The sequence below is a fragment of the Manacus candei genome, unplaced genomic scaffold (genome assembly GCF_025592945.1).
Source record: "Manacus candei isolate 608988 ecotype Guabito, Panama unplaced genomic scaffold, ASM2559294v1 h1tg000043l, whole genome shotgun sequence".
Lineage (NCBI taxonomy): Eukaryota > Metazoa > Chordata > Aves > Passeriformes > Pipridae > Manacus > Manacus candei.
The window spans coordinates 18,472,128-18,498,072 of record NW_026138091.1 but is presented as its reverse complement, the minus strand read 5'-3'; the positions used below and the strand labels follow the sequence as shown (position 1 = coordinate 18,498,072).

At 37.6% G+C, this 25,945-nt stretch overlaps 1 protein-coding gene across 4 annotated transcripts in view; it reads left to right on the top strand.

The window, feature by feature from the left end:
* CADPS2 (calcium dependent secretion activator 2) overlaps nucleotides 1-25,945 on the top strand; it is a 287,348-nt gene that overhangs the window by 56,115 nt on the left and 205,288 nt on the right. For all 4 annotated transcript variants that reach the window (XM_051795418.1, XM_051795416.1, XM_051795417.1 and 1 more), the window contains exon 2: nucleotides 3,128-3,241. In XM_051795418.1, coding sequence (XP_051651378.1) covers nucleotides 3,128-3,241 — 114 coding nt within the window. The remainder of the gene's footprint in view (nucleotides 1-3,127; nucleotides 3,242-25,945) is intronic.

The following is a 25,945-nucleotide window of genomic DNA, read 5'->3' as shown; positions in this document are numbered from 1 at the left end:
GGGTCTTGCACAGAGCAGAGCAGGAAAGGGCACATGCAGTGGAAAGGCAGTGGTCCTGCAGAAGGACTTTGAGCTCCCTTATGTGAAGTCCTGCCAGAGAAAATGTGTCCAGGCTTACTGCCCTTAAGTTTAAGCATTTCCTTTGGGATTTTGGTTATGCGTGATGTCCTCATCTCTTGTTCCATGTTGACCAAGATGGACAACTTCAAAGGTAGCCCAAACTTCAACAAGTTGAACTGCTTGACAGTGTCCAAGAGTCAATGTCCTGTACAGTCGCCTCTTTCTCTCCTCTTGCTATTGCAGCATTCTAATGCAATTACACTTCCCTTTTTTCTCTGCATTTCTAAGCTGCTACTTCTACTGTTAGTTTCGTTTCCTTTTTAAATGCTGCAAATTGAAGAGTGCTAATGAATTCATTAAAAATGACCAACATTAAAAAAAAAGAGAGAGAGAATTCACTGTACACATAATATTCTGAGAAGTTAAAAAACCCAGAGGAGCTGTATGTGGCAGTAGACTACTAAAAATTATTCTGTATCTTGACAGTTAACGCAATTGAGTTTCTATATATGACAATATTTGAGACATGTAAAATAGACTTGAGGTCATCCTTAGTGCAAGTTGTAACTTTTTATATTTTACACTGGAAATATTACTGGTTTTTAGTATTGTGGGATAACTTTATTCTGCACATCTAGATTTTGCACTAAAACATTAGTAATTTAAGAAATATACAGTAATCCTAAAATGCCACTCAAACCTTAGAATTTCTTACTACCTAAAGTAGTGAATATGAAAGCCATATATGAATATTTTAAAGACATTTCAGCTTGCTGAACTATGATGGTTAGAAATGAGAAAGTTGGAATTAAATTTATGTTTCATTGCCTTATTCATAATGTTTTTGTTTCATATGTGGATAATAGACAAGCAAATCACCTAAAGAATGAAGTCTGCAAGCATGAAAACACATTTCCATAATTGTCCTGGCAGGAAGCCCATGTGTTCTTGTGGCAGAGCTGTGAATATTCCATGGGATGAAGGAGCTGCTTGCTCAGCAGTGGGGCACTGTCTGCATGAGTGCTCGTCTCTTTTTTAAGTCACAAGAGCAAGTGTATGCTGAAAAAAGAATTCAAATCATCCTTAATGATTTGCATTTTCTGATATTTCAGCTTGTCTAAAATATTTAGAAAATGAGAGAAGAATAGGGGGAATCAAATAAGGGGAATCAAGTTTGATTTCTGTTACAAACAGCTAACATCTGTGGTGCACATTCTGTGTAAGGAATGGATGTTTGGCAGGTAGGTGGATAGATGCCATTTTTGGTGGGTGTACAGATATAATACAAATACTTCTCTCCCATTGATTTTTAACTAGCAGTGGTACAGGATGGCTTGGGTAAAGTGTTAGGCTGCTGCTCTCTGGAATTCCTGCAGGAAGTTTATCCAAGTCACAGCAACCTCTGTTGAAGTTTGCTTGCCTCAACAGGAGGCTGTTTTTTTCTGTAGGGGTCTCCTGGGGCTTGTTCTATGTTGTTAGTTGTTCCATTAAGATGAGGAATAGAATTATCATTTATTTTTACCTAGCTTGGATTATTTTTTAAGGGCACAGTTCTTTGACTTTGCATTGCTACTGCCTACATTTCATTATTTTTCAGTGGATTTCTGATATCAAGTTTTAGATGACATCTAAACTATTGTTTCCTGGCAAAATAGAACAGCTTTCAAGTGTACCGTCAATTTGGAGAGTTTTGCAGAAAATTACTATGTTTCATAGGAGCACATGAGTCTGCAAACTTAGCAAAGTTTGTGTAGGATGAAAATTCTCCCTTGATATGAAGAAAATAGAGGTTATCCAAGGTAGGCATATTATCAGGATAGCAGAGATTTTGCTAATTTATAAAGTGTTGTATATTAAATGACTTCAAAGTGTTGACATAAGAGACCTAAAAGCCCAAGGTCACCATATTTACCGTAGATGCCAAAAAGTTCTTCAGTAAGAAATGATTATACCATTGGGCCAATGTTATTTGCTCCAGATTAACCATTACAAATATAACTTTTTGCCCTCTAGGAAAATATTTCCAATTTCTGGCTATATATTTATTTGTTTATTTGTTTTAATTAAGCAAAATACAGGAAGGATGAAAAAACTTTTCAATCAGTTGGTTTTGAATGTTTTATAGTGCTAAAGTTCAGGAAAGACTTTACTTGAGTTTTTATGTTCTGGAAAACAACTGAAAAAACCCAACTATTTATACCTCTTGCTTTGTTATATTAATGTTAGTGGCAGTCTCCTCTGATGTGATATTCAAACTTCTCACAAATTTGATAGGGAGAAATATCTTACTAAGTATTTCAAGAGTTGATAGGAACCTTGGCAAAAGACCTCTGTCTGGATCCTTCTAGAGCTTTCAGACTTTGCTTTTCCCCATAACATTAAACTTTGATAAAACTACATTGACTGCAAGGTTTAGTCATGTAATGTGTTCTTCTAGGAGTTTGTTTTCAAAATGTATTTGATATTACACCAAATGTAATTTGGTGTCAATCTTTGAACCTTTTGGCTGCTGTTACCCAAGATTAGTTGTTTCATGTCATTCATAGTGTTATAGCATCAGTGGCTACAGGTCCATTTTCTTCACAGTGAGCATGCTTGTTGAAACATTCCAGGGGTAGTGCTGGATTGCTCAAAAAAATTGAGGTATCTCAGTTGTTTTTATTCAGTTATTTGAAGGTGGAAAAAAATGACATATTTGAAGACTGGAGCTAAGTTTTATTAGCTGGTACTGCTACCATGGGGGAGGTCAACCATTATATTCAACATATGCATATAAAATACTGCTCATAAGTATCCTTGCAGACTTACCTGTAACATCCCAAAGACACCATGGAAAGGGCAGAGATTTACTTGCATGCTGTGTGCCTGCATGTCTGGCTGCCACAACCTGGCTTGCCGAGGTGGGACCCTGAAGAGCTGCCATACACTGGGGAACCAGGTGGCCAGGGAGCCTCTGTCTTTTCTTGCCCATCCATGGCTTCCAACTGTGTATAGTGCTGCTTATTTTTACCTCAAGACTAACTGCATTTATCATTATTCTCTCCCCTCTCCGTTTTTTCTTGCACAGCTCAACAAGCAGCAGCTGCAGTTACTGAAGGAACGTTTCCAGGCCTTTTTGAATGGCGAGACGCAAATCGTAGCAGATGAAGCCTTTTGCAATGCTGTGCGGAGTTACTATGAGGTGAGATATGTGCCTTGTTTTCTGTATTATTTAAACAGTTCACAGTATGCCTGTTAGTGCAGGTACGAGGAAAGTAATCTTAAGTTTCAAAGGCTGTGAACTTCCAAACCTACAAACAGTTTCTTCCTACTCCAGCTTTGCCATTTTAAAAGTTGAAATCTACTGCCTGGACACAAGAGAGAAACTGAACTGGAAAATACTCAGCCTTTCTGAAGAAGGGAAAAATTAAGAAAAAGGAAGATAAAATAAAAAAAAATCCTGGTGCTAAAAATGTTTCTGGCAGCGTTTGATACAACTAGGCACCACTATCTTTATGTCCATATGTCTAAGGTACCTCTTTTAATAAGCACTTCAGTTTTAAGTTGCCATCCTGAGAAATACATCTTCTGATTTTTAGTTACCACGCAGAAGGTTTTGGAGAGAACCTACCAGTTCCCTTCCAAAAGAACAGAAGGTTTCCATGCAGCTGGGCTAGCTCTCAGATTCTGTTGTGTCCTCCCAGGCATGTTCAATGCCTTCAGTGCATATCCGTAGATGTGGTTTGAATTGCCTAAGGGACAAGTCCCATTCCAAACTAGAGGACAGTTCACTGTCATTTTTTTTAACCTGAGAAGCATATGGCTAGCAAATTAGTTTCTTACTTAAGCAGATGTTACTGTGAATTCATTTTGTTCCATCTAACTGCCCAATGAATCACAAGGGCTGTATGTTAAACTTCTATGTCTTTTGAGGGGCCTTCCTCCATATTTCAGTCTACCACTTTTTTTTTTCAAAATTTTTTCTTTATTTTTTTGGTATATTATTTGTTCCTTTTCTCTGTCAGCTATTCTTTGCTAGTGAATAAGCTTTTCTTCAAGGAGAAAAAGATGTGATTTAGGTCCTAGCTTGGTTTTTGTCTACATTAAATTATATTGCGCAACAAAAAGAGAGAGGGGTGCGCAAATGGTTTTCCTGTTGTACTTAAATCATAGAAATCAGTGTGTAGAAACAGAACTATCTGTAGAAATCATAGAACTCAGAAGTTTTTAGAAAGTAATCGATTTTTCTGTGTAACTGCTGAAGAAGTTGAGACTGGGAAGAAGGAAAGTTTGGAAGACAGTGCAAGGCAAGGCTGAGCTAGTTAGCAACCCAGAGGTAGGTTTTAGAGTAGCGGGATGCCTCAAGACACTGAAGGTGGGGTAGAATTGAAAAGGATAAAATGTTTATAGTTCATTCTTTTAGCACACTGGGTAAAAACTTGTTTTATTAGAGGAAGTAACCTGCCTTTTGGAAAAGATGTGATAGTGAATAAAAATAATTTTAAAATAAATGTCTAAACAGTAACTGTTCTGTTAAGATTTACTTCATGTCTCCTGTTGCTGAGATTTTTTGGGCACATTGAGAAGTCTGATTTTTAGGATATCTGCTGTTGCAATGAAAGGCTACACATAATAATCTAAGATAGCATTATAAAATGAAAGGCTCAAATTTTCCAGCTATTTTCAAACATTCACTTCTTTGAATTAAGTGTTCAAGTGTTCTAGGTGTCCAGTTTCAAATAGAGAATTCTAAAAATCTCAGCATCACTGTCAAGGATATAATGACAGCAAGGGCTAGTAGGATCTCTTCATCCTGTGTTAATACATCATGATCTGATAGATCAGCTGTAATTTGGTTCTTCAGTCTTTTTTTTTGTTGTTTATCCCAGCCTCCCAATTCCATTTTTCGTCCTATCCACAGATTTCCTTCCAAACTTGTACAACCTTTTCCAGTTGTGCAGTTTAAGTCAGTGTTTGCTAGTAATTTTTAATTTCTTTTCAGGGTTGTAGTTGATAGTCACCAGTAGAGTGAATGAATAGTGCAGTGGTGGAATTTAGCTGGAGACTTAGTTCAAGCTACTGCTCCTCTTTAATGCATTTTAATAAAGTTTTATGCATCTGACCACATACTGTCATCATTGCTTATATGTGTCTCTTGTACTTTTTTAATTTTGTTACTCATTTGTTGAAAATATTAATCTATATTAATTCTTCATGTGTTCTGCTGATGCTGTGCTCTGATGGTTTCTGTGTCTACCTCATCTGGTCTGTCACATTTTCTTTGTGGTGATGTTTGTTAGTAGTTTGAATTATGGACACCTTCCTTGTTTCTGTCATACATCATCTCACAAACTTCAGTGTTAATTAACTTACACTTTAGTTGCTGGCCTACAGTTCAATTTTACCTGACAGGGAAGGGAACAAATATGTGGTCTGCACAGTAATTATTTTATTCTGAAAATTATTAATTTGCCTTTAATCCTGTGCAGTAGTCATGGTTTCAGACTTATTAAAATATTGCTTGCAAATCCAGGGTATATTAATTACTATAGTTGATTTCCCACTCTTTAACTTTGAATATGAAAGAGAAGGTCTGTTTTGGGGATGTGACATAAATTCTGTATCACTAGTTGCAGGTGTTTTGAGTCACTATAATCTGTAATTACTGGGTTTGTTCAGAATGTGTCCTCTCAAAAATGTAAGAGTAAGCTCTAAAGATTTAGGAACTTATTATTGCTCAGTCTTTGATTTACTTTTCTATAAATATTTTCAGAAAAAACAATTTATTTGCTAAATAAATAAATAAATAAGAATTTCAGCATTAATTTCACTGTGATGTAAGAGTAATGGTTTTTAAGACTTACTATGAATAATGTGGCATTGGTTTTCATTTATCTTAAAAATGTAGTAGGAAAAAAAATCATAGGAAAAGTTACATAAACTTCTCTTTAATTTCTAGAAATTATTATGTTCATGTTCTATGTAGTGTCCCCCTAGCATGCCACCACACTTTCTGATAGTCTCACTGAATTTAGCATGTTTCATTTTTGTGTTTGTGTAATTATGATTGGCTTGAGGAATGATTCCCTCTTCCATCCCAGTTTCAGCAAAGGCATGGAAATGTTTACAATTCTCTTTCTGAAATCATTCTCTCAGAATTAGCATGGGGGGGGGTTGGTTTTGTGGTTTGTTTGTGTGGGTTTGGGTTTTTTTTTTTGTTGTTGTTTGTTTGTTTAAATTCCATTTCAAACATTGAACCAGATTCTGATTGATAGAACATCAGATGCTGGTGCTACTTTTCAGATAAAGAGGAAAGTTCAATCATATGGCAGTTTTTTATAAGTAATTATATTGAACACACTGCTAAGTGTAAAATTAAGTGAGAAAGTGATTTGTGAAATAAAATCTTTTTTTCATAATTCAACCCAGTATTTTAAAAACTTGTCTGTAAAATAGTAAATAATCTTTCATTCATCAATTCTTGCATGCTCTTTCATTGAGGTTGGAAAATATTCTTGTACAGAGCCCTAGTAGGTTCATTCACCACCTCTAATATACTTACCTTTAATAGGTATGCATGTATCTTGGGCTAAACTCACAGTGCTAATTCTTTAGTCTTGAATTTATGCAGTCTTAGATATCATTTAAATGGGTGCGAAGAACTATAATGAATGTTTGAAATACTGTGGAAAATTTTCAAATTGCGATGATTGCAAGTTCTCAGGTTTTCAACTCTCTGCTTACAGCAATGTGAAACTGCAAGAAATGTTATATACTGCTCTTTTTCCTGTTTTTCTTGCTGCTTCATTTTAAATATGTGGTTCTAAATCATAATTACTGCATGCTGCTTAAAACTGAATATTAAATGCAGGATCTGTAGCAGTGTGAGGCTTTTGCAGAATTTAAAATCAGATTTCGTTCAACTGTACCAGTTTGCCTGTGATACAAACATCGTATTTAACTTACTTTCTATTTAAATTGAGGTCTTATAGTCCTTGGCAAATTAAATTGTTTTCTGCCACAGTCAGGCCATAGGAAAGAGCTGAGGTGTGGCCAACAGCAAAAATTGATGAAGCAGGAGATTTGGGTACAAACCTAGGTAATAACTAGGCACTGGCAAGTTGGAGGAGGGGTTTAAAAAAGATGAACTGAAAGTAGAAAACAAAGAAAATCAAAAATAAAAAAGAGCATAGAAACCATGTCACAGAATTATAGAATGATTTTGGTTGGAAGGGACCCTAAAGATCATGTAGCCCAACCTGTCACAGGCAGGGACATCTTTCACTAGGTAAGTTGCTCAAAGTCCCATCCAACCTGACTTTGAGGACTTCCAGTGATGTGGCATCTACAGCTTTTCTGGACAATCTGTTGCACTATTTTACTGCCCTTATTATTAAAATTTCTTCCTTACATCCAACCCAGGTCTATCCTTTACAGCTTCCTAGGTGGTAACAGAAAGCCTTTCCCTTCCCTCTTACCAGTGTAGGTAGGCAGCACCTTTCAGCTTCTGTAGTAAGTAGACCAAGTGTCCTACAATTACCAACCTTCTTTAGTACCAAATCCTGAGCTGCTGATGCAAGTCTTTTCACTTACCCTCAGAAAAGGATGAATTGTGTTTATGGGAGATTTTTTGTATGAAGACATTAAAATGATGTGTTTCTCTGTAAAGACATTAAGTTGTTGTGTTTCTGTAAAGAAAGGAGTGAAACAATGCTATTTCCATCCATAATTCTGGATAACTTGGTCTGAAGAGTTTTTGCATGTAAGTGAGGGGCAAAAGGGTCTTATTGATGAAATCAGAGAAAGGAACTAGCTTTCTGGACTGTGGTACTTTGGTTGTTTTTACAGTTTGATTTTTAATGTCAGCTGTTTTATTCAAGGCAACAAAAGGCAGTGTTGATCCTGATGAATATTTCAGACATGAAGATGACACCTAAAGGAACCAAAATGCATTCATTAGAATCAAAACATAGTACACACAAAATAAATAGTAATTAAATGTTGGAATGTTCTGTTTTTATATTATTGAGGGAAAATAATGAAATTGGTAGATTAAACATTTATTTAAATACCTTAGACTGATAAGTGTAGAAGCTAACAGTGTTTCAGGGCATAAATTCATTGGTTTCTGCTTTCATTTTTCTCAAAAGTCATAATTGGCATATGCATGTATTTAAGGATATGGGCTTTTTGCTCTGCTCAAATCCTCTTCAAAAACCTGAGTACTAGGCTAGTGTGGGATTTATTGTTGGTACAGTCTCATTTGGAGAAGCTGTTTCAAAAGGATGTTTTCTTACATTAATCTTGTGTTTTGCCTTTCAAGGAAGCCTTTCCACACCAAATATATTTGTAGTTGCACTTATTAGCGCTTAGACAGTTTATTTCCTTCCAGTTGCTTTAAAACATTGACAGACTTGAGGTCCATGTAATGTTGGCATGGGGACTGTTATTTTAGAGGTCTGTTTTAGGCTAGGTCTTTGAAAAGCTTCAGAAACATAGGTCTAGGCCACTTCCAAGATAGTTGCCTAACAGAGGTTTATCTAGGTCATCCATTTTGTTGAAGAAGCTCTAACGCCTTCAGTGTTTTGGATCACCAGTCACAATTTGGCATGTAGTGGAGATTGCCTCAGTGTTAGCAGTCTATTTTCCTGAAAGAAGTGAGGGGGAGATAAGATACAACAAATTAAAACATGCTTTACATGATCTCAACCTCTTCCTGCTAAGGAGAGACTTGATAGAGTGGAGCTGCAGGCTTTGTGATTCATGGCTTTCTCCTGAGAGGCTGTTGTATTGCTATTGCGTGGAAAGTGTATCATTGTTGAAATCCACAGTCTCTTGCATTACACGTAGCTACATGTAACTATTCATTTTCAAAGACTGGAAATCTGCTTTTCACTTCCACCTGTATAGTGTCAGAGAGGCTGTACATCTGCACAGAATAGCTGTTCAAACTGTGTCTGTCCAGTCTCTTTGGACACTGGTATTTGTGGATGATCACTGTTAATTTGTCTGATGATGTCATAGGGTTTCTATGTTAGCATTGTTGTAACAGACTTGTATTTCAAACTTCTAAATGAGGTAGATAGTTGATGGATGGAGTTTAGTGCGTTAGTTACATCAATCCTTTGATTTGGAAGTTGTGTGTGCTGATAGGAAGAGAGAAAGGAATGACCCACTGAATTTAGATGAAAAAAAATTCCAGTACCTCTATCCTTTTTGTTCGTTTTGTGACTGCTTTTGTCCCAGGCAAAGAAGGATTCCTTGTAGGTCTGACTCTTCACCACAGAGATAATTAGTGTTGGGTGGTGAGGTGTGTCTCTAATGTAGTAAGCATTATGTGACATTAGTTACTTGTTTATTAGATAAATTCTGAATGTCTGTTAATATGAACAAACCAATTAGAAAATCAGGAATGGTTCGAACTGTTACACAACAGTGAATTAGGTCTGCTTTGCTTTACTGTTTTCTCCTAATCCCAGTGCTGTTTAACTCAGTCTCAGAGTTAACTTATCTGGACCTTGGTTTTGCAGTTAACAGCATGTTGCACTGAGGCACAGACTATACACATTTTTTCTGATCTTGTCTTCTGGGCAACTAAAAGCAGTGGGGATTTTTTCAGCTAGCCTGATACTAGCAAGAACTGTGACAGTTTAATATATCTGCCAAAATCTTGCAGGAGATATTACCATTTTACTCTTTTTAATCTGAAAATCATTATTTAGAAGGATTTTTCTTTTGCTAGATGATGAAAGGATGGCAACTTTTGATCTTTTTAAGTTATTCTTCCTGATGCCTTTTCCAGGTCTCAGGACAGAGCTGACTTCAAAGCCCTTTGGATGTGGAAATAATATAGCAAAATATTTCAGTAAGAGTCATGTTGATGCCAATGAATTTTCCTTTATACCTTTATATTGTAATGTCTGTGTGCAGCAGTATCTCAGGGACTCTCCAAATCAATGGCGAGCAACAGGACACTTTTTTCTCCTTTCACCAGTCAAACAGATACTTAGATATTTAGAGAATTACTCTCTCTCTCCATGACCAGAGGGAGGCATGTAGTTTCATGTAATATCATACTTCAAGTGTCTCTGTACAAGACAAGTGAAAATTCCTACAAGATTCCTGTGAATTCCATTTGAGCCAAAGTTATTCCAATCAGGGTCTCTGTCACCTGACTCTATAGTTCTAGAATTTTCTCGCATAATTTCTTTAGGCTTCAAGTTTGGATTTAGCAATCTGCTGTAGAAAGTTGCCATATTTTTTCTAAATAATCATTTCACTGAATAGCAAGCAACTACTATCTAAATGAGTTTTTGATCTACAAAACCACAAAAAACCCTGCAAAACCCAAACAGTAAAACCCAAACCAATGAACCAACCAAACACCCCAAACCCAACCCACTAAGCAAACAGGTAGTAAAGGAGAAAACCTCCAGTTTTCATGTGCCTTAGATTGAATTTCTAGGGCTGATATTTACTCTCTATATTATTTCGCTTACCCTTGGATTTCTAGATGGTTGGATAAATAACTTTTGTTCGCATATTTTGATTGAACCTCTCTGTCACTTTTTTACTTTGTGTTACAAAACTTTACCTGTCAAATCCTTAGAGATGTGTGACTTGCCAAAATCTTTTAAACTTTAAAGTAATGTCTTGAAAAAGTGGCATTTTCTCTCAAGGGTGAGTTTATAATCTCTGAGTAAACTAAGCTAGTGAAAACATGGCAGTAAGGGATAAAAAGGGTCAGTGAATGCATGGCTGAAATCCAGAAATCAGTAAACGAGAGGTGAGGTTTTAAATTCTCACTGATCTCTCTCAACCCCATTTCATATCTGTTATGTTACTAATTTCAAAAGACAACAACAAATTATTATATCCAGAGAATTGTGTAGGTAGAACACAGACAGCGATGATGTTAGTATTTTCTAAGTGATGATTTTCAAGTTTTGATTGATCTACATTTCCTACCATGGGGTATTTCTGAAAAGCCACATTGGAAAACAGGATTATTCTCAAGCTTTTATTTTCTAAAGTACCATAGAGATGGCTTTTTCTATTTCATGTTGTCTTAAAAAAGTTTTACTTCTCACAGAGGAAACAAGAGGTTTCTTCAAAATAAATGTAGGCATAAAATTTCTATCCATGCAAGATTCTCAACACGAAACAACATTATCTTAAACAGAGCATACTAAGAGAAATAGATTACCCAGTCTGTTCCAGTTAGTAAATGCTGCTTTGAGCACTGCTAGTGAACAGTAACTACCTCATTAAGGAAACTTTCTTTCCACTTTGCCTTGCAATAAAACCATTTCTCCTAATTTCCTAGTTCAGTTTTTCTTATTAACTTAAGCTCATTGCATTAACTTAAGCTCATTGCTTAGCTTGTTGTTTGTTAAATGTGAATTGTACAATCTCTTCTCTTATTGTATTATCCTTCGTATAAATGTGTCTGTCCTGTGCCGCTTTAGCAAAACAGAAATACTGAACAAATTCCAAATTCTTAATCTGTAGTATAGAATTTGATATCGGGCATTTATTATGATCCCTCTTTGGACTTTTCACTTTTCTCATTTCTTAGGGTTTCAGACAGAGTCCCAAATCCTGTTACAGTTCTGATACTTTGAGATGCTTTATGTTTGAGATGTTTTAGTCCTGTATTTCCTCTCACCCAGATAGGTGGTGGTACTTACAGAAGTGAGTGATCAGAAGGGATTTGAATTTTAAGAATGATGTAAAGGAAGGAAAATATGTCTGCAGGTGTTTTGAGCAGGTGTCTAGGGCAGCTGTACACAGAGCTACCCCGTCTGTACCTCAGTTAGCTTGTCCAGAACTGACTTCTGTCTGTCTGCTTGCCAGCATGTTGTCCCAAAGGTGTGCTCCAACATTCAGAGATGAGTCCCACACAGCCTCCCTACTTGCACAGTTGTCAGTGACTGGCAAGGTGATTAAAGACTGTGTTGCTGGTTTGTTTGGTTTTTTTTCTTTTTTCTTATGAAATAGTCAAAAGATGCAGTTCTGCATCTCCACTTACAGATCCATGTGATCCTAGATGTGTGTATGATTGAATTTCTCTGGATGTTTTTGAGTTTCTTGATATTTTCAGAACTGATGGCAAAATAAATGTTAAGATGCTCACCTGTGCCCTGCTACTAGGGCAGCACTGCCCAGCTAGAAAGCTGTGACTGGGTGATTGGGGCATGTGAGCATCACATAGCTTTCAGCATTTTCCCTCAGTTTGAAATGTCAGCATGCTGGTTTGCAGCCCAGCATGAGAAAATAAATAATCTGGGGATGAGGCCTTGATGTTTTTGTTGCATTTAAGTTTTCTGTTCTTGGTGTACCTTTCCCAAACTAGGAAAGGTTTTCCTTTGAGAGCAGCAGTCAGCCTTTTTTTCTATGTGTTTATGTCTCTGCAATTTTCACGGTAATAAATATGCTCCATGAATAATATGTGATTCTGCTCCTTGTATGCAGGTATTACTGCAGCAGAGCCTTCTGAGTTTAAGAGTAAAAAGTACTTTAATCTACTTTAATCAGACACAAGCTTTCAATTTCAATGAAATCCAAGCTTTTCTCAAATCTTTATTCCTGAATAGGCATAAACACAGACTTATCTCCCTGTTTTGAGTCTATTCACTCACAAGTCTTCTATAATCTTTCTTTGAACATTAACAATAAAAGGAGTCAGTCTATATATTAGATTACAGCTTGTTTATTTGGTCTTTCTTAGTTGATCTCCTTGGTTTGTTTATGTCCAGAGTCTAGATTGCTGTGGTATAAATCTGTGGGCAAATTACAAGAGTCAGTATTGTAATACTGTTTCTTCATTTTACTGGTTGTCTCTCAATGTAATTCAGTTTGTAGTGCTTTCAAGAGTATTTCCTTTGTAAGTAGTTAAACTAGATGGAAGCGAAATGAAACAAAGCAAAGCTAAGTGTCTAGTTCTGTACTGTTTTTCTTGCACTGTCGTAATGAGCTGTGACACATAAAATGTGATTAATAGTACTGAAATGCCCACTGAAATCCCTTTGGCTTTACTCTGTCGTCTCTTGCACCTTCCTCTAGGGCACTAGTGCAGCAGTCTCTTATTTGAGGTGAATCTGTACATTACTAAATATCCTTTATTTTTGCCTTCGGTTAAGTAATTTTATAATTTTAAAGTCTAACCTTTTGTAATGGAAACCAAGTTATCTTTTTTCCCTTGGCTTTTGAACTTTTGGTAGCTCAATAAAACTTACTGGAAAACTATGAAAAAACCCCACATAGCCAAATAATTTACCAAACTTGATTTTAAAACTGGCAATGAGCAATTACAAGTTTCCCAAACTTATTAACATTCAAGCGGCAATATTTTGTCAGATCAAAATCCAAAGTATTCAGCATCCTTTCTCAGACACCGCCAGATCAAAGATTTCTGATGAAAAAACAGGGCAGGGGAGGTGTATAATTTCCATGAGTATTCTCCTCGATTCCAACCAGCAGGGCTTAAGATGATCCTCTACCTGTCCACCTTTTCATCACTGGTAAAAGCATAAGGCAATTAACCAGTTCTTCAATTTTGTCTTTCAAAAACCAGAAGAGCTTGTGGTTACTGTGTTTGTGTTCTATGCAGCCACTTCTGTGTCTGGAAAATGAGCCTTGTATCAGTTGTCAAAATATTTCCTTTTCTCATTTCTCAGAAGTTTTTTTTTTGGGGGGGAGGGGATGTGGGGGAAGTTTTAGAAGCCTTGTTGTCTCATCTCCAGAGTCAATTAGTTTCCTCGTCACTACTGTAGCGGAGGTGATTTTAGTTGCTCTCTGACCATTCTTTCTCAGTTTGGGTTGGGAGGGAACGATGGACTTAGAGAAGTGATCTTAAAGTACAAACGTTTCTTCTGGACAGTGATGTCCTGTCCTAACCATTATCCAAATGTTCAATTTTGAAAAGACCAAATAAGCTGGTCCTTGAGGCCCCAGTAATTGATGTAATTCATGTAGCTGGAGAAAAAAGTTCTTTTGAAACACAGGTTCTGATCTGCAGCAGTAATTGGTGATTAATTGTAAACGATCCCTGTTGCCTTAATCCAAGTCTCAGCCTCTGAATGCTCTTCAGTTATGCAGCAAATACAATTGAGAAAATGAAACAATGGAACTAAAAGAAGCAATGCTATACATTTATCTCCCTCTGTTTCACTATGTGCTTTGAGTTGACGGGTCTTCTCTGCCTTGATCCTGGCAATGGGCTCTGAGGGGAATAAGAGTGAGCATATGTCAAAGTGTGCTGGGAACCCACAGCTCCACCACATCTGTGCAGCTCACTGTGATGTTTTTAGCTCTCTTTCCCTCTTGGAATAGTGAGCACATCCATAAAGGCTCACTGGGAAGTAAGCTAAAGCTTTCATCTTCAGCATAAAAGAGTTTTACCACTTTTCTAATCCAACTAGCAGTGCGTACTGCTTCAGAAAGTCAGGCTGCTGCTGCTGATGAACTGATGAAGAAGGAAAAGGTAAAGTATCCTTCCTTCCTACTTGGGTTCTCTTGTTGTCACCATTATGTCACCATTATACTACTCTGAATGTAGCATAGGTCAAGGTTGTTGTTGAACTTCAAAGCTAAGACTGAAAGGAACGACAGATCCAAGTCCACACCAATCACAGGCCCTGAAGAGAAGATGAATAGAAGTCCCAAGACTAGTCATCTCCCTTATGTGACTAACGAGTCTCACTGTTAGAGAAGTGAGCTCTAAACACACAGGACTTGTGCTAATGGCCATTTTATGGATATCTCTGAAACAAGAGTTGAGATGTCAGCAGGATCTACTTAAAAAATACTACTCTCTTCTGAAAGGATGCCTTATTTCTGACAAGGAGAACTCTCCTACATTTGAGGATGAACCCAGAAGGAGTAGGTAGTTTTTGTTTCCTTGGCAGTATCACAAAGATGGATCTGAGAACTGCAGGTGGACCGTGATCCTTCCAATGTGCCAGTCTCATCATCATCATGACCCAGCTCATCATGTGCTCAGCTTGTATCTGCCTGCATTCTATAGGTCTCTGAGGAGGAGACTGAATTGTCTGCCAGCATTGCCAGACAGTTTGATGATGCAGAGGTCAGACTAAAAATGACAACAAGAGAGGAAAAACTTACATGAGAGCTTTTGTAACTATTTTAAAACAGCCTGTGGAACAAAGATAAGGTCTCTGAATAGGAGTCAGTGAGAAATTTCCAAGCAGTTGAGGGAAAGATACTTTAACTTGTTCTGAAATGCAGATTTTGATTCTGTCATGAACTCTGAGAAGAATTGTGTATATCACTTCATAATCGGGTTGATCACTGTAGGTGTCTTCAGGCTTAGCATTGTTTTATGGCTCTTGATCTGAATATGCATAATAATTTCTTCTGACTTAAAATATGCAGACTTGCAGTGGCTGTAGGCTTCATAGTAATTCTTTCTTTAAACCCAGTTTCCTCTACTGAAAGGGAAGGTACATCTGTCTTTCCTCAAATGAGACAGGAGGATAATGCTGCTTCCAAAACATGTTCATGAACCATTAAGAAGTTGAATAAATTGTCCTGAAGGTCAAAAATGTGTGGGTAAATAACGTGCTACGGGAACTGAAGTAACTTCAGTAGTCAAGGAACGAGACACTTCTTTTAGATGAAATACATGAACCCTGTGATTGTCTATGAGCCCAGACCCAATGCTTCAAAAATATGGTAATGACAATGAATACTGGTGGCCGGGGAGTCTACAAAGCATAAGCAGGCAGAGAGGGGGAAAAACCTTTTTTAATGAAAGCTCTTAAAATGTACTGAGGTTAACAATGTAGAAAACATTGCTTATGAAACAGTCTACAAATTTAATTTTTGGAGATGGTCTTGATTTGGCTGTTAGCCTAAGTTGGAAGAGATGTTAATGAATTTTAAGTTGATGATGTTAAACTGTCAGAAAAGGTTATGGTTAAACAGCAGTGTGGACATGTTAACAGCTTTAAAGCCAACATTCCCTTTCCACTCAACAGATTATGACACAGGAGTTGGTGATTTGAAAAAGAAATCTACTTTTCTTGTCAAAATAGTGTTATAGCTAGCCTGGTGACAGCCTGTGAGTTGGAATTTAATTTCTTACCTTCAGCATGAAATGCATGACCCTTAGTACTCATACTAAAGCAGCATTGCTACCTTTTTATCATCTTTTTCTTGGCATAGAGCAGGTAGCAGAAAGGTCTCATCTGCCTGCTGCATGTTCAAATCCATTGCTTTGTTTGAGGAAATGCCCAGGACTTCAGTGTCCAGCATTCTTCTCTTTGGATACCAATGTAACAATAGAATAATTTGAACTAATGTAAGTATTTAGCTCACTCTTTGTTGGTTTATTTGTTTACCTTTAAAACATATTTCTAAAATGGGCCAATCTGTGATCCTGAAACAGTTCCTGTCCTGGTTGAAATCATTTGGAGACAGAAGCCCATTGCAATTCAGAGATTCGGAATGAGTGCAAAATAACTAAATTACTGTGGTGGATGGGAGTGTAGGGTGTGTGGTTTTTTGCTTGTTTGTTTTATTTTGTCCATTAACTGGGTAAGCTTTATAGTGAAAGAAGGTAAAGTGGGTTTGGAATACATAGAAGCTTAAAATGGAAGTCTGAAAAAGTCACAAAATTACACTTCTAAAGGTGATTTCTGTAAAATGTTCGTGGAGCACTTGCAAAACACATGTAGCTGTGTGACCCAGAGATCCAGCTGTTACTTTTCAGCCTATCATGAGTCAGACAGATGGCCTAAGCATGGCCCATTAATGAAATAAAATGTATTCATAAAGAACAACTACAAGGGAGGCTGTTTATATTTAAAATTCAGCACACATTTAGCTAATTGATAGAGCTTCAGCAAGGGACTCATCACATTACAGCCTTCGGAAGTTTGTTTATTCTGGACCATAGCAGCATATCAGGCTACATTTTGGCAAAATGCTAAGGTTCTGGTGCTTGCATTTGGATTGACAGGGCTGTTTAAACTAGAAATCCCCCTCAATTTGTTAGATCTGTGCCAAGTTTCAACATGTCCTGTGCAAGGCCCAGAAACCAGTCTTCTTTCTTACATGGAGGTTGGTTTAAATTTGTTTGGAGTTCCTGAACTATAAGCAAACGTGGTGTTTTAAAAAGCAGGATTTAAAACAGATTTTTCCAGTGATTATCTGTTCAGACAAAGGTTGAATAATGGACCAAAACTCTGTGGGAATTCTATGTACATAGAATCATAGAATATCCTGAGTTGGAAGGGACCCACAAGAATCGTCCAAGTCCAACTCCTGGCCCTGCACAGAACAGCCCCAAGAATCACACCATGTGTCCGAATGCTTCTTGAACTCTGTCTGACTTGGTCCTGTGACTACTTCCATGGGGAGCCTGTTCCAGTGCCCAGTCAGCTTTTGGGTGAAGAACCTTTTCTTAATATCGAACCTAAACCCTTCCTGACATAACTTCAGGCTATTCCCTTGGGTCCTGTCACTGGTCACCACAGAGAAGAGATAAGTGTCTGCCCCTCCACTTCCCCTCATCAGGAAGTTTTAGACTCCATAAGGTCTCCCCTCAGTTTCCTTTTCTCCAGGCTGAACATGCCAAGTGACCTCAGCCACTCCTCATTTGGCTTCCCCTCTAGACCCTTCACCATCTTTGTAGCCATCCTTTGGATGCTTTCTAATAGCTTTATATCTTTCTTATATTGTGGCACCCAAAACTGCACTGTTATTTACAGTTCTTCTATAAACTGTGTTTTACACAGAAACTGCTGTTGATGCCTTCCCTTCTGTGAGGGCTGGATTTGGCAATCAAATGCATACCCTGCAATACAGAACCAGTGAATTTGGATGGTAAGGAGCAAGAGGTTACCATAAGCAGAGCTGAGTGTTTGTTTTTCATATTTGCATAACTAATTGACAGCTCATTAGGAAAGCTGAAAGCTAGAGGCAGGAAAACAAACTGGGTGCAGCAGAGAAAAATTATTGTTACAGCATTTATGTACCAGGGAAACTTCAATGATGTTAAAAAATTGTCATTCAGGAGGGCAGATGGAGCGGTCTGTCAGGAGGCCTCCAGAATATCTTTCAGCTGTGCTGATGTTGCCATTTCATACAGTGGCTGTGCTTTTGCAGCATGCTGCTTGACTGCTACGACCACGGCCAGAGCTACAATAAATCCTGTTGCTTGTTATGGTTGCCTTCTCTGAGTGCTCCTGTTGTCCCCTTCCTGGATCTCCATGCTGCATGAGTGCACTGTTGACCTGCTTGGGGCCCAGCAGGCAGAGTGCTGACTATATGGGATGCTGCTGGCTGGGCTGTGAGTTCTGTAGCTGATCTGAGATCGCTGCCATGTGTGAGGCACCCAGTGCTGCTTCCTGGGGCTCCTCTGTCTGCCAACAGCATCTTGAGATACACGTGTGGAAAAGAAACTGGTGAGGGCAGTGTCAGCTGTATTGCACTGATTAACAAACAGGATAACCAAGCATAGGGAATGAAAGGATGTATCCAGCCTCAAACAAAACATGTAAAAAGCAAACAGCCTTGCCTGCCAAAAAAATCCACCTCAAGCACCACAAAAAAAAAAAAAAAAGTGTTAATTGTGTTAAAAAAATAGCTCTAATCATGTATGTCTTGTGGCTGTGCAAAATTTTATTGTGAAAGCAATGACAGCAACAGTCTTAAGAAATACAGAAAAAATAGCTGCACAGATAAAGGCACCTTGTGCAGTCTGCTGATTTATGTTTGAGAAAGGGAGAAACTTGTTTTTTACTTTCTCTTACAAGGAGGGGAAAAGTTACAATGGAAAAATTGTATTTAGGGACTTTGATTGGAGATTTCATATCGCTGGTTGTAGAATACCATCAAGTTTTTTTAAGGCTTCTTGCAATGATTTTTCATGTAGAATAGACTTTTAAAGAAAATCTTCTGGGTCATTTAAAAATAAGACTTAAAGAGTATAATTTCCATAACAGCATTCTGAAACTCATCCTGCCTGTTTAGCTGGCCCTGTGCCTTGTGCTGGGAGCATTTCAGTATGTTCTTGAGGAAAATGTTGCAAGGAGGAGGAGGTTTGTTAAGAACTAGCAAAAGTTTAGACAGTCAGAGGGATGTATGAAAAAGATGGGCATCACCTAAGTCAGAAGAGAACTAGGTTGCTGAAAATTAGAAAAAGATTGTACCAGATTTTTAAAAGTAAACCATAGGAGAAAGCAACACTTCAGGAGATTGCCTTGTTTGTAAATGAAATCTTAACATCCTATCTTAAAAAAAATAGGACAAAGTCTGTAAAAACCTTAATAAGTAGTAAAAACCAATCTAAAGAAATGTCAGTTAATCAGAGCATGTAAATTAAAAGCTGAAAATAATTTCCAGTAATCCAAGTGGGTAGTCACGCAAATGGTCCATGTGAAGGGGACAGATATCTTCAGGGTGGTGCAGCATATTTTCAGGTGTCAGGAACCAAACTATGATCTGTAGAGAGCAAGTGGTAACTACAGAAGGGAGACTACTCAAGAAAGAAAACAATAATTGTTCTGCATTAGTCACAGAATCATAGAATTGTTAGGGTTGGAACAGACCTCTGGAGATCATCTAGTCCAACATGCCTGCCAAGGCAGGGTCACCTGGAGCAGGTTACACTGGAATGCATCCAGGTGGGTTTTGAATGGCCTTGTTACATGTCATTATTTACAGAGCAAATTTTAATGCACACACACACACACACACACACTAATTCAAATTTGATCAGTGAAAGATCTCTCAGTTTAAAGGTATTGTGGAAAATAATTGGACAATGTCTTTTCGTCCTTTTTACAGCATTCTGTAGCAGAGGTCTGAAAATGCTGTCCAGAGATAGCAATTTTCTTTTTTAGTAAAACATAATGTTGCCCCCCTCCAAGCCATCTCCACAGTTTTTCACTTTTAGATAATCATGACTCTGTTCTGAGATGTGAAAAAGCTTTAATAGTATGTGCTTCATGTAGTGTGTGGCTCATAATTCTTACATAAAGACACAAAGTGAAGTGAACCACATTAAACACCTGCAGGAATAAAAAGGATAAGTCAGGAGAGAGAAGCCACCTCTGTGTGTTTGGGGTACCCATCTGTGGTACGTGTCTTTCCTAGTCCTATTTGCTCAGATAAGAAAATGTAACTTTCTTCCCGCAACGAGAAAACCTTAATTACTGTCTTCTGATCCTAATTGAAATATCAAAAGATGTCATCTAAAAAAATGAGAAAACCAATAACTTAGTTCCATTGGGTTTTAGATTGATAATATTGATTTCTTCTCTGTGGCTGTGTTGGAGTCAGAATTTCATATTGTTTATGTAGCATTTAGACTAAAGTCTCTCTGGTATAATGGATTATTTTGGAGATCTCTCCAGTCCTTCTCTGAATAAGGCTGCAGAATGGAATCCGAGCCTCGGCTTTACTCTAAAATTAAAAACAACCGAGAAACCACTAGATGAAACATAGTGAATATGAGCATAATATCTAGAATGTTCTAGCAAATTAGGGTTCCTAAGTTACTTTTGGGCTGGAACCCTGCCATATTTGACAATATATAACAAATGCATTTGACAATATATAAGAAAACTGCCTTTTTTCTTACATTATGACTTCCTTCCTTAGTTAACTCCATGGGCATAATGTTCAGAAATGGGCACTGTTCATAAACAATGTTTTTGAAAGAAACAGTGAAAAAGAAACGGTGCATGGAGGATGAATCTGATTTAATGCCTTTGCTCAGTTTTGTTACTTCTGAGTGTGTCTGGGCAGGCAAGAGAAAGGGGGGTTGGCCACGTTTCAATGGCGGCTGCATGTGGGGTCAGGGACCTCCCCTCTGATTAGAGGAGGCTGTACCTTCTGGAATGGAAGATCTCCTAGAAATATTCCATCAGGGAGCATACCCAGTGTAACAGGAGGTATAGAGGTGTAGAGAGGAAAATTACTTCCTGGGGACTAGGAAGCCATTGAAATTTTCTAGACTGAAAAACAAAACTGTGGAAACAGGAGTCTGCATTGAAGTGCTGTTGGACAGGAGATTAAATTTTGCATTCAGGGACTGTTTTATCTGGATTACCCAGTGGATCTAAGTTCTTAATATTCAAAGTTTCCTTCTCCTAGATTGCTATTTCATTTTTTTTTTAATAAAATATAGCTTTAGAACGTGGAAATACTGGTTTTTTTTCATGTGTTTGATTTAGACTGAATGTAGACAATGTTGGTATACAGTCTTATCTAAAATGGCATAAAGTTAGGTGCTGAAAAAGTAACATCTTGCTTTTAAGTAGAGGGAAATATTGCTGCAAAGCTAACATGAATCTTTATTTGAAGGAAGGCCAAGATCCAGTCAAATTTCAATGTAAATCTGTTTCTGTTACTGGCATTGAGACATAACTGCCTTTGTTGACATTTTAGTTCAGGGTTTATTCAAGTCTAGTGGTGGCTTCTTAGCTCAATGATGTTTTATTTTTACTGTCAGTTTTTCTTTGCATCCCAAAAGACCAAAGGCTGAGAGTGACAGTGAAGTTTTCCTGCTTTTCACAATGCGTTTATGAGCTGCCTCTATGATTGTTTCACTGCCAGTCTCTTACTTGACGACATTGCAGCTCTAACTGCTTCTGGATTGCAAGAGTGAAGTTACACCTTGCTCTGTGCCTGGAAGTTCTGAAGTTTTTGGTATAATTTAATGCAGATAGATTCCAAATGCAACCTGCCAAAATATATATTATCTTGCAAGTTAAAGATGTTGAGCTTGGCTCTGTCACCATGTGCAGAAGTACCTGCCAAAACCAATTGGATGGCAGAGCAGGGAGAACGAGGGCTGCTCAAGGTAATGCCGAGGCAGCGTTCTTGTATTTGCTGTAGCTTGCAAGCATCTTGTAGATGTGTGCACCTTCCTGGCTGTGTCAGCTCTGCCAGCACATGCTCTAGGACGCGGCTGTACTGCTAGGCAGCTTTACTCCAACATGCCAGGCTTTTTAGTTTGAATCTAACAGTCTTGTAAAAACTCTTTTCTCCTTGACTTTAAAATAGAGTTCACTTTTTTAGTCTTGTTGGGCAGCTATGTACTGGCTTTGTGACTGCAAGCAACTATTAGACTTACCTTCTGATAGGGTGTTTCTTGTTATAGTTTTGTTCCTTTTCTTAATATTTACCCCTTAACTGTTCAAATTCTCTAGCCTTTTTCCTGTTTCAAGTTTTGTGGGCTCAATTCTTAGTGTAAGGGTGAAATAATCTGAACTATTTCACTGAGTGAAGCATTAGTTCTGAAGTGACACCACAATACAAATTCTGAGTGCACAGCTTACTGCTTTTTTTTTGTAACTGATTTTTTTTTCAGTATTTAAATAGTGATCAGGATATATATTCAAATTCCACAGTAAATTAACCTGTCTGTAATAATAAGTGTCTTGAAAGGTACAATCATTTGTAGAAGTGACCATAATAAGGAGGCTGTTTTGGGCTGTCATAAAATTAATTTATTAAAATAAAAAACCTCAGATGATCATTCTGGGCACTTTAGACCATCAAATTAGAAGATGGCAGAAGGCCCTTGGTATGAGTAATGTGTTTCAGAAGTTGGCAGATTAATACTGCAAATGTTTCCAAATAGCCTGACGCAGAATTGAGTTACCTTTTTATAAAAACTATTTAGATCAGTGCAAGTCTGCTTCTTAGATAAGTAGGTGGGAAATATGTTTTCAGAATAGTCTAAAAGAAACTGTAATAAAAATGAAAAATCTCTTGCATTACTGGAATTATGACTAGAATTTGAGTAGAATAACAGTACAAAAACTAAATGAGAAGAATTTTTTATCAGACTTTGGCTTTCCAGTGTTTAGGATTTAGCCTTAGAGGTGACAAGTGATGTGTGCTGTTCTCTCTGGATATTAAAAATGTATTAGGATGTTGACTAATAGCTAGTCACAATACCTGAATAACTTAAGCTTTATCTTGGTATAAGTAGCAAGTAGCACTGTTTTACAGCAGGAGGGTAAGTCTGTTTGCTTATTACGTTTGATTTGTAAATCATTTGCATTTCTTGCCCACGCTCTTGACTGGCTTAGCTTGAAAAAATTTTGGAATAGAGGTACTACTGTCATTTGAAAGAAAAAGCTGAAAAGTAAGCATACGTTCCTGTATATTTCTAGCTTATTGAAACCAGTGCCCGTAATTAGAGAAAAGAGAAAGAGGTGAAGTCTTGTTACTGTGAATTTGAAACTGGACTAGGAGCAAACTGGAGAACTTTTCAACATCATGGTGGTGGTGATTTTCCTTTCTTTTTCTACCCTCAGTATTCTACCTTGTACTTGCTGCTGGGAACTGTGAAGCAAAAAAATTCTGGGCTTTGGGTCCTTTTTGGGAGGGGCCCTCAATTATAAGAGCTCTATGAAGATTTTTTTTCCTTGCTTATATGCGTAAATGTCCAACAAAACTGTTTGCAGTATCTTGAATTACACTGGATAGTTAAATGGGTTTTGTCCCTTTGTAATCAACCATAGTTATCTCTAGGAAGATGTTTCTCTGACTGTTATAATTTCAACCTGCCCTATTCACTGCAAATGAAGTTTCACAGTTGTTCTGCTATTATCGGCACCTCTCTCTGGAAGCGCAGAAGAGGAAGGGCATAGTTGTGGAAATGCTGAGAGAGGAGGGCAAAGGCACATGGACAATGTCTTCACTATTGTCCCAACCTGGGTGCAAATACTCTTACCTCATCTGTATCATTCTTTTGGACTTCAGGCATTACATAAGCAGTATGGGAACCATGAAGATCAGGGGCACTGGGATCTTGGCAGGCAGCAGCTGCTCCTTTGAGAGGTAGAGGCAATAACTGGTCACTGTGGCTGAAGACAGTGGCTGTAGAGAAGAAGCTAATGTTCACTTTTGTGTCTTATATTGTTTGATCAGTTAAGTCTTTGCCATAGAATATGGCTATTCTGCTAGCAAGGCAGAATAGCTGATGATTGTATAAAATAAATAAATAAGAAATTGAACGTGTTTCTGACTTGAGCTGATATATTGAAAAATAATCTTTGAAATGGTCTAGAGAATGCTGAAGTGTAGTGAATTACTATTTTCTAGAACTTAAGTACTTTAAACAGAGAGCAAACTATGACTAAGAAGCCTCAAAGTTACCATTAAAGCTATTTGGACCTTGACATATAATTGGAATGCATAAAAATAGTCCAACTTAAAAAAGTTTGCATTTTGCATGCTAAAATCTGGAGGGATTAAACTGCAGACCAAATGTTCATTAATCTTCCCATTGAAGCATTGCTGTCTGAAGTGTAGCCAGCTGGGTGATTAATAAATCTAAGAAAATATTTAAGATTCTGAATGCATTTTGTAGCTTTTTTGTGTATTATAACTTTTCTACCAAGGTCAGGAATTGATCACCCTTGTGAAAAATTAATCAAGGAAAATGTATTGTTATTTTTTGACACACAAAGATTACACTTTATAACGAGAGAGAGAGGGAATGTATTTATGATAAAGACTGACTTTTTAAGAAAGTTTTATTGGAATAAAAAGATTTATAAGACTACAGTTAGCAGCTAAGTCCAACGTGCCAATGATCTGGTGTCTAGAAGTTCTGTATATCCTTTGTACCACTTTCTGGAATAGAAATGCATTCTAATGAGTGATGAGATAGTATTGCTGTTGAGAAATGTCTGCACAAATAATAAGGCATTTTAAGTACAGACAAAACAAACACTTCCCCAAGCAGTCCCATTTTCATGATGCATTGTCCCTGCCTGCATTTGCACTCATATTCCATTGTTTTTATCTTTCTCTTAAAACAGAAACACTTTGAAGTATAGATAGTCTTTTGGAAGAGGCAATGAGGCAATTTTTATTATACCAAATACGTTCTCATTACAAAGCTAGTATTATCTATCACATCAGCTTGCAATTAAACTTGACTGTGTTGTTCCATCCTGTTTCTCCTCAAATGATTTGAAGTCTTCTGTCATGACACTTTAGAACTTTTGGAAAGCATTCACCCCACTTGCCTTGGGATGCTTCGAAGACAGTCTGGACAATGGATCTTTGTGAGCTTCTCTGTCCCTCTGTGGAGGGAGAGAGGTTCCTCTAGGGTGTGCTTCAGAGCATTAGGAGCTCTGGGTTATCCTCTGGATGAGTGTACCCTTGATCAGCACATGGAAAGGGGTCTAAAATAGATGAGTAGCATAACTAAACATGGGTTGTAGGGTGATTTGTCCTTATTCTTCCCTGAATGGTTCCTTTCTCTTAGTGTGTAAATGCAGATGGAGATACAATAGTAAGACTTTTCCTTTTTCTCTTTGTAAAGAGTTCAGTAACTGCTAAGTTATCAGCTAGATGGGGTTGTACTCCTTTAATCTTCTGGTTTGCATCTCTTTATTTACTTGTCTTCAGTCATGAAGCTTTAGATGTCTGCAGCAGTTGTTATGTTCTTTTCTCCTGTTCAGCCTATTTTTTCTTACTTCCCTTATTTTAGTAATGATGGGTTTATTTTTTAAACAATCGTAGTGGACTATCCTGGCAGCTCTTGGGTCATACAGGAGATAACAGGAGCAGATAGCCTTTTCTTTTTTGCTTTGGGACGGGAAGTACATAGTTGTGGTTCTTTCTCATAGATCTTTTTCTCTGCCATTTCTGCACACTACATCTGATTCTCAAGAATACTGTTAAAACTGTGTCATCCTTCATGGGATGCAAAAGAAGTTTTTTTCTTAGAAGGAAAGGGGCTGCATTTTCTCTGTGTGTATTGTTTCTTTAAATCCTGGGCATCACAACAGGAGGAAGATGCCATATTAAAAGATAAGACATCATCAATAAGCCTTACAAGGCTTAAGAGGGTCTACTCTTGTCTTTGTTTTCCAGTGACTACCCAAGTTTTGCAGTATTCGCAATG